At 35.7% G+C, this 9533-nt stretch overlaps 1 protein-coding gene across 1 annotated transcript; it reads left to right on the top strand.

The window, feature by feature from the left end:
- Positions 1-5479: 5479 nt before the first annotated feature.
- On the top strand, positions 5480-9152 carry LOC110027883 (AP2-like ethylene-responsive transcription factor AIL5). Its single transcript, XM_020729503.1, has 8 exons — positions 5480-5600; positions 6039-6121; positions 6634-6642; positions 6735-6823; positions 6914-6987; positions 7457-7507; positions 7619-7695; positions 8568-9152. The coding sequence occupies exons 1-8, from the start codon at positions 5512-5514 to the stop codon at positions 8981-8983; spliced, it is 888 nt and encodes a 295-aa protein (XP_020585162.1). The 5' UTR covers positions 5480-5511; the 3' UTR covers positions 8984-9152.
- Positions 9153-9533: the final 381 nt, after the last annotated feature.

The raw sequence follows: 9533 nt of genomic DNA, 5'->3' as shown, positions 1-9533 counted from the left end.
TTTCTATTTTCTTATTATTTTCTTTTTTAATTTTTTATATATAATAATAATATTATTATTATTATATAATATATTAAATACTATTATAAATAATAATATTATTATTTGTTCTATATATTAAAAAATATAAAAAAAGTGATTTCTACATTAACTAATAAATTTTAATCAATTTTTAATTATTTACTAATCCTAAGGAAAATATTGCCTTCTCTATCCTTGCATCCATCGGCCGCACGTGCGATCTCACATCAACCCTTTTCGTGCCATTGTTGATATAGTCTACGTGCAGCCAAACTTAATTAATCTGGTCTAGTTAAGCCGATAAAAAAAAGGAGTTTTTATATATGAAGGTCTTTAAACAATAGTTATTACATGTAAAGGCTCCTAAAAATTAAAATTACAAGTGAAGGTCTGCTAATACTATCTCAATGTTTTATGGTAGGTGAGTGGAAGGACGAGAAAGATGGGAGTTTCGGTGATCTCTGTAAGTCGCGATTGCCTGCATCCTATGAGCAAAGAGGAAGAATGATCCGAAGAGGCTTACCTTCCTCAATAATTTCTAGTAAGAGCCGAGCAAAGGATGTGAAAGGAGGGAGTTCTGCTGGTCTCTATAAGTCACGATTCTGTCGGTGGTCTCTGTAAGTCGTGATCGTGTCAGTTCACTTCCCAATTCTCTAATGATGACTGTACCGCGTTGGGCAGATAAGGGAGATTTGGGCGAAATTGGGAGAGGGGAGGACGTAGCTAACCGCTGCCACTGTAACAAAATACGTTCACTTATAATTTTAATTTTTTAAGGTATTTACATGTAAAAACTATTATTTTGGAGCTCCCTGTAAAAATAAATATTTATTCTAATCTTATGTTAATAAATGCGATGCAGGGCATGCGGGCGTGTCGCAAGTCCATGGCGTAGGCCCTTCGATCGGACGGACGGTCAATGAAGCCCAATCCATCGCACCGACCCAGATAAAGCATAATTCCGTGGGCCACTGGTACGCCCTTGGCTTCACATAAAATGAATTGGTCCACGTTATAGGAAAAATACTTAAAAATAGAGTATCCATAAAACCAAGCCCACATAAAATAAACAATTATAGAGACCCTAAAGCAACAGAAAAAATAATTATTTACATATATACCACTCAATTCCTATATATTTACATATCAAACACTTAACTCTTATTTTTTACATACATGAAAAGTTAATTTCAGTTTTTTTAAAATTAAAATGATGATATTTTTTATAGGATATGAAATATCTGGTTGATGTCAAATATGTAAATACATAGAAATTGGGTGGTATGTTTGTAAATGTAAAAAAAGAATAATTTAAAAAATTCTCACCTCGAGGTCTATATCAATCTTGCGATGAATATCTAAACCCCCCTCAACACGTGATGATGATCAGAGGCTGTCGGCCGTGGGATCCACTGACTTGCGCTCTCGCAAGCTTACTATTAGCCCTCTGATCTTCATCAAGAAAAGCTAACGCGTGATTGCCACGTGTCCTGTAAAGTTCGGGCAGCCTAGGCGGCAGCACAATACGGCGTCGGCCCCATGTCCACATGTTCCCTTCCCATCCCTCTTGCTTCCCAGTTTCAATACAACGCCAAAACAATCTGCTGCCCCGCGACACTCTCAGCCTTAACGTACTCAATCGTAGATGCTTTGGACATTTTAAACTATTCCGGCGGAACAGGAGAAGCGGTTATGTAGGCTGCTTTCCGTGCGGTCAAGGGAACCGCCAGGCCGGCCAGTAAAAAGCCTCCACAGCCCCGTGCTTCGTTTTTCTATTACTTGTTAAAGAAAGTAAAAAAATTTAGGTTTTGACGCCATTTTACTTTGCGAGCTATTTAAATTACTCAGACTAATTACTGCGTGGAAAAAATATTAAGGGTGAAATTATCGTGATTGCTGAATTAGATAATGGACCCGTAGTGGTGGGATTGGCTTGGATAGATTTGGTGCAACTTGAAATCAGCTCATGACTGATTGTATTCGATTTCGAGCCGTACTGGTTAGAATTTGAATTGAGCTCGATTCATTTGAGGTCACAAACGGCTCACTTAGGGTCAAAATTGAAACTAATTGTCTCAAATTTTGTTATTTGGATATGTTCCAACTCGAAATCTGCTTGAAATTGGATGTTGACTTGTTATATTCAATTTTACTTAGCATTATATACATATATATATAATTTTTTTAGAAATTAAAAAATATAATAGGTCAATCTCGAGTTAGTTTGAGTTGATCTATGGCTAGGAATCGGCACGAAAAAAATTCAATCCAAAGTTTCAGCTTATAACGGCTCTTTTTTTTAGGTTCAAGGCAAAATTCAAATTGATTTTCTAGCAATTAATCATCATTGAGCTAAATTCAAATATCTACTTCCGCACCGAATGGCATCATGCTCAAACCTCATCTACCCAAGAAAAATATTGTGATCATGTTTAGATTAAATGAATTTCAAATTTGATTTTATTTATTTTGATAATCCTATTTTTCATTTGTCTCAAAACAAATTTATAAACTTTTTTTAGAAAAAAAATAGATATCATATTAGTTAAATCACCTTGATTTTAATTTATTCAATATATACTTCGTAATGGATCCTAGTTTGTCCTTTGTGGATTTGACTCCGAGAGAGCCGAGTGAAGAAGAGAATGAAGAGATACTAGAATAAGTTTGAGATTTTCGTTGGGAGAATCGAGGGGAGAGGTTATTTTTCCATATTTTTTGCTCCGTAGTTATGGAGACATATTTTTTACAATTACAGAAAGAAGAGAACAGTTATGAAAATTGTTCTTAATGTCATATTTGTGTTATAATTTGAATTTTAACATTCACATGAATTGACTGGTCAGGTGGTTTGAAGTTAACTGATTGTGGCGATCGACCAAGTAGCATATGTGCACTCTAGAGTACGTGTTGGTCAGTCGAGGTTTCGACTGTATGATAATCTTGCTCGGTGCCTTTTAGCACACTTCACCAGAGTGGTCGTGAGGTGGTCATTTGATCCAGATGTGGGATTGGTCGGTTTAATGTGATCGAATTTTTTCATAGTGAGTCGTAGCTCATTTTCTGTTCAACTTGAGTCTTATAGGGCTCGTGTCTCGCATGTCTGGTTGGTTCGTCGCATTGGCTGGATCTTCCAATCTTATAAGGTCTTAAGTTGATCTTGTCGCTGCCTAAACGGGGTATCCGACGAGCTCATTGTCGGGATGATTCACACCTCGCTTTTGGTGAGTCTTGCAGCTACCGAGTGGGAAACCATCTCCGAAGTTTTACCTATATCGGGTTTGGAGACGTGGTTTCATGCTCAACCTTGGATCATCAATTGATCGCTTACTTGGAAAGGAGACATGTTCCTCTTAATCGTTCGTTCTTTTTGAGATTCGTGCTAGTATTTTTTGTATAAACCTATTAGTTCCTCAATTTTTTCTGCTCCTTGATAGCGAATTACAAAAAGAATAAGAAAAAATTAATAAGCAATCGTTATCAATAAAATTGTGAATTGATTGAACACATGACGTCCCTTAGGTTTCTATGTCTTATGTGTTTTATAGCATCTCTAGTAAGGGTAAAAAATATTATTGTTTCTATTTGACACAACACAATTATAATACTTTCATAATAGAGTTTTTATACTTGTTAATGATTCATGATAAAAAAAAAGATATTTTATTTATATTACATTCATCTTGCAAATATCTAGTTAAATTAAGTATTTGCTTACTTTATTTTCAATTTTAAAAAATTACAAAAAAAATCGAACTTTCATTCATATTATAGCATCTAGAGTTTAAATAAGAATAATTTACTCAGTAGAATTTTATTATCTAATTTCTCCTATTTTGTAAAGTGCATATTGTAATTTTTCATATGGGTTCGATATCTGGGGCTTAATAAAAGAGTCATATATTACTTAATAATGATACATATACTTGCATAGTATCCCATATTTAAATACTTATAATTATATTCATATTTGTTTCCAAGTCAAAATTTTACTTAGCTTTTGTTCGGGATCAAGTTTTTGGCGTCGTTGCAAAGTGAAAATTATAATTAAGGAAATTAAAAATATAATCGCATACATCGCATTCGACATATATAAAGAGAATTGGGATCACCAGCAGAGTGACATTTGTGCACTTTGAAGTATTCGCTGGTCCGTCGAGGTGTTTGGTCGTATAGCGATCTTGCTCGAAGTCTTTTGACATGATCAACCAGAGATGTCGATTATGATATGGTCATTCGATCCAGATGCAGGTTGGTCAGTCAAATGCAATTGACCAAAATTTTTCGCATTGAGCTGTGGCTCGTTTTCTGTTTGGTTCAAGTCTTATAGGGCTCGTGTCTCGCTTGCCTGGTTGATTTGTCTCTTGACTAGATCTCTTAATATTGCAAGGTCTTAAACAAATCTTATCATAGCCAATGCAGGGTATCCGATGTGACTCGCTGTCGGGTTGATTCACATCTCACTTGCGGCAGGTCTTGCCGCTGCCGAGCGAGGAACCATCTCTGGAGCTTGAACCTATCCCATTTTTGAAGATGTAGTTTCATGCTCGACCTTGGATCATCGATTGATTGCTTATCTCAAAAGAAGACCCTTTCATCTTAATCATTAGTTTCGTTTGAGATTCGTGTTGGTATATTTTTTTGGTATACGCAGATTTATTTTGGCATAATTATAACAACTAAGAAATACAATTTTATAATACATTTATTTCACCTGATCCAAAACTTTTTTATAATTTTTTTCGTGCTGAATTTTTTTTCAAGACTTACACCTTTTTTCTTAATTCCCAAACCTTGGGGCAGTCTGATGGTACGTATGAGAAACACATAACATCACACCCATGCCGTCAATTCTGCATCAAAAGTCGTGCAATCACCATCCATCATCTTAACTCCATCAATCTCAACACAATCCAACAAGAAAAAAAATCAGTCGCATCAACAAGATACTTACCACAAACAACAAGATTTTCCACCCCCTCCCGCTCCTTCTCCCACTTCACTTCTTCCCTCGATCGACCTCAAGCTCTCTATTATATCTAAGACCACGGCACCCTTGCTCTCCTTCTTCTCTCAAGCTCAGAGAACGAACCCTCAACAAGCTAGTAATTTACCAGAATACCCCTGATCCCAAAGGACATGGAATACTCCTCTCAAAACTGGCTCGCCTTCTCTCTTTCTCCCCACCCTGGCGGCCTCTACGAAGCTTTCTCCTACACTACCCCCGGTACTTTTACTCTCCCTCTCTCTTTCTTATCCCTCTCTCTCTTACGTCATCTAGGGTTTGTAAGAACAGTTGAAGAGGATGGCGTCGGAAGCGTGGAACCTAAGCTTGAAGACTTTTTAGGGGGCGGCGGAAGTGGGGGAGCCGACATAAGTAACAAAGGCGTAATCTTTGAGTCGGACTTGAAGGCCGTGGCTGCCGGATTTCTGTTTGGAACGGCGGCGGGGGTGTTTGGAAGGGCGGCGGAGGAGCCGCCGGAGCAGCAGATGATGGAAATCTCGGCGACCGTGGCGGAGTCTAAGAAGGCCGTCGATAAGTTCGGCCACCGGACTTCTATTTACCGCGGCGTCACAAGGTAAATATATAAATAAATAAATAAAGTTGTTCCGAATGTAAATTAAGATTTTGGAAAAGGAGAAGACTGTAACTTCGCTTTATATTTTTAATTAATTACTTATTTTCTTAGAAAAAAGGGTACGAATATATAATTTTTTGGTGAAAATAAATTTTGAAATTTGGCAGAAAAAATATATATTTTTTTATCATAGATTTATTTAAAAATAATCACAATATTTTATTATAAAAATATATGAAAGATTGACATTTAATCATCTGTATTTTATGATATCTTGAATGTTTTATTTTACGAATGCAAGAAATATAGATTTTGTAAAATGTCATCTGGGGTAATAAATATAACTCCTTTTTAATTTTTATTTTTTTTAAATAAATAAAATTTAGAACTTTTTTTTGAAAGAATATAGGTTCTGATAGGGTATTTTGGGAATTTAAGGCATCGGTGGACGGGGAGGTATGAAGCACATCTTTGGGACAATAGCTGCCGCCGGGAAGGCCAAAGCCGGAAGGGTAGACAAGGTACGTAGTCTACACCATCTCTGACAAGATTATTACCTGCGAGTTCGGATTGCATGTACAACTATGTTATGTGTTATAATACACATTTTGTATAATAATGTCATACTCTAAAGTCGTATATATACATGTTCCGTACGCAATATTTTCTTTTTTTTTTAATGTACGAGAAAATAGATGTCCATATAGTAAAAAACAGGATGTCAGGTCATCTCCAATTTAGATGGGTGTGGCGTCCCATGATTGGTTGTTCTATGGACTATGGATGGCAAATCATTCAGATGCATGATGTTATGACATCCTGTGGTTGTTCTATCCACTATGCATGGCAAATCATTTAGATGCATGATGTTATGACATCCTGTGGTTGAGCGTGTGTATATATATATATATATATATATGTTTGGACGTAATATTTTATAAAATTTTTTATTTTCTTATTTTTTTTTCTTGCTAACATGTGTTTTATTTTTTTCTTAAATCACGTTTATGACCCGAACAACCCTCGGACACAGTTTATTTAGGTAAGCGACTATGACAATTTGTATCCCTGATTCTGTACCGTCTGATAATCATCAGAGCGTGGAGAAATAAGAGTTGAATATTGTGAAAATAGGTGGATATGATAGGGAGGAGAAGGCTGGGAGGGCCTATGACCTGGCAGCTCTCAAGTACTGGGGCCCCACCACCACGACCAACTTTCCGGTGGGTCTTCTCTTCTCACTAAATGGTCAATGGCAGATTCGTAAATACGGTAACTTGACGTATATACGGAATATTGTACTATTCGTATAGGTTTCGGACTACGAGAAGGAACTGGAAGAGATGAAGAGTATGACTCGGCAGGAATTCGTCGCTTCGCTACGAAGGTGACGACAAACCCACGTGATTAATGTTCATGCCATGCATGCATTATGTTTCTTTTAAAAAAAACATTAGTCTATTTCATTATATCATGGAAAATGGTACATAACACCAATTCATATATATATTTACATATCTTACATATCTAACCTCAAAATTTTATTTTTTTTACATTTATATCACCCAAAAATTTTTATCACATAAAAAAATATCTTCATTTTAGCATCTAATTAATTAAAAAGTCAAGTACACTTTTTCATGCATAGTTAAAATGATATATTTGTAAAAAATAATAAAGTTTAGGTGTTATATTTATAAATACATAGGAATTGTGTGTTGTTTTATATATATATATATATATATATATATTTTATTTTAACATATTAATACAAATTGCATCAGAATGATTTGTTACAATGTTTATCTGTGTTCTTTGTACGTTTTGTTTCTTGATTCCATTCTCTTTGTTTGAAGGAAGAGTAGCGGCTTCTCTCGAGGCGCTTCTATTTATAGAGGAGTAACAAGGTATATATATATATACATATTATATGCTTGTGGGTTAGGGTTAGGGTTAGGGTTGGGGTTAGATTTTTTATGCTTATTTCTGACATGGTGATTGGCTGGCTTCTTCATAAGGCACCACCAGCATGGACGGTGGCAGGCGAGGATTGGAAGAGTTGCAGGCAACAAGGACCTCTATCTTGGCACCTTTAGTAAGTACTATGTAAATATTAATTAGATATGTATTATTATGTATTATTTGTTATTACATATATAAGAAAAATTAAGAGAATCTTCAGGAATTTGAGCTCAACCCACGTGGGGGGCAGAGTTCTTATTTTTATTTTTATTTTTTGTAAAGAATTTAATAATTTTATCAGGAATTTACTGATGTATGTGGTTTTATAATATGAAAAAAGAACAGGTATGAAAGAAGAAAAAATAAAGGAACATTTGTGTACATTCCACTCAATTCCTATATATTTACATATCTTTCTTTTCCTATGCATGAAAATGTGTTTTTTTCACTATTTAAAAGTTTTCATGTGATGTTTTTGATGTGTTATATGAATAGATTGGGATGCTAAATATGTAATTAGTTAAATACATTGAAATTGGGTGATATGTATGCAAATGCTCCAAAAAAATAAAATGCCTCATTAGAACATGTTAATTGGGTGGTATGACAAGCTATTTATGCAATTTTTTGCTGCATTAGTTATTGTGCTTGAGTAATGTTTTCTTATTAAATATTAATACACTCAACACTCCCATGATCTTTTATCATATTTTTACATGGCACTTAAAACAAACGAAATTGGCTCTAATGAAATTTTATACATATGAGAAAATGTTATATCTAGTTAAATGTGTGGATCACACTATGTTATGCTGCACATTCGATGACATGGTGCTATCCATGCCCTGTCCACACTTCTGTTGTCCACACGTGATATTTTCTCTGCATGACAAATTATCATATCTATGTACACATGTATTAATTTACTTATTTTTTTAATGTACCCATACATAGAACATTTTGGTGTTTTTGATGCATGAATGTGATGGTGCCCACCAAATATAGGCACACAAGAGGAAGCTGCCGAGGCTTATGATATAGCGGCGATAAAATTCCGTGGACTAAACGCCGTCACCAACTTCGACATGAGTCGCTACAACGTTAACACCATAACCCACACCGACCTCCCCATCGGCAGCATGCCCGCTCGATCCTTCAAAGCCTCCGACACCAACACCACTCCCCCTTCTTCCTCCTCCGACACAATCATGGCCGTCCAAGACCACCCCCATCAACATCTGGACGGCGACTACTGGTCACTCCTCGCCCTCCACAACCAGTACAATCAGCAGAGTAATAGCTCAGTATTTGGAGGGAGTTTTGAAGGCTCGAGTTTTGCGCCAAGTTCTTCGCACTATTACTACCAGCCTGCAAAGCCAAATGTTTGTGTGTTTCAGACTCCTATATATGGGATGGAATGATGAGGAGCAGCCATAGAAAGACAAGGGAACGAAGAGAGAGTGAGATGGTATTGATGTGAACTAACAGTCTAGAGAGAGAGAGAGAGATCCCGAGCTCTTTTTCTTTGTGGGGGTTTTTCTTTTCTTTACTGAACTGACATGATTCTATAATGTCATTAGCCTTCTGAAACTTTTGTTCTTTTCTCTTTTTCCTCTTTTGGTTTCTTTCATGCCAGCTTGCTGTTAGAAATGTGTGTTGCATGATGGGTATGTTCTGAGGAAGAAGAATCATACGCATGCATGTTTTATTTCTTAGCTTTTAAGTATTATGCAAAAAGGCTTGATGAGATAAGATTGATGGATGGGGGGTAATATTTTATCATAATCTTATCATATTTCCATCATCTTTATGAATCTTCATCCTTGCATATTTTAAGAGCAAAAAGAAATGAGATAGATTTTTTTATTTTAATTATGAGAATTGATTGGACAGGTATGAGTGACATTAATTTTGAGATTAGTCCTATCATTTTCATGTATGTGACATGAGAAGCTCTATTTAGTATTATCT

This window comes from Phalaenopsis equestris, unplaced genomic scaffold (genome assembly GCF_001263595.1).
Source record: "Phalaenopsis equestris unplaced genomic scaffold, ASM126359v1 Scaffold000002, whole genome shotgun sequence".
Lineage (NCBI taxonomy): Eukaryota > Viridiplantae > Streptophyta > Magnoliopsida > Asparagales > Orchidaceae > Phalaenopsis > Phalaenopsis equestris.
This window is presented reverse-complemented; position numbering and strand designations above follow the sequence as displayed.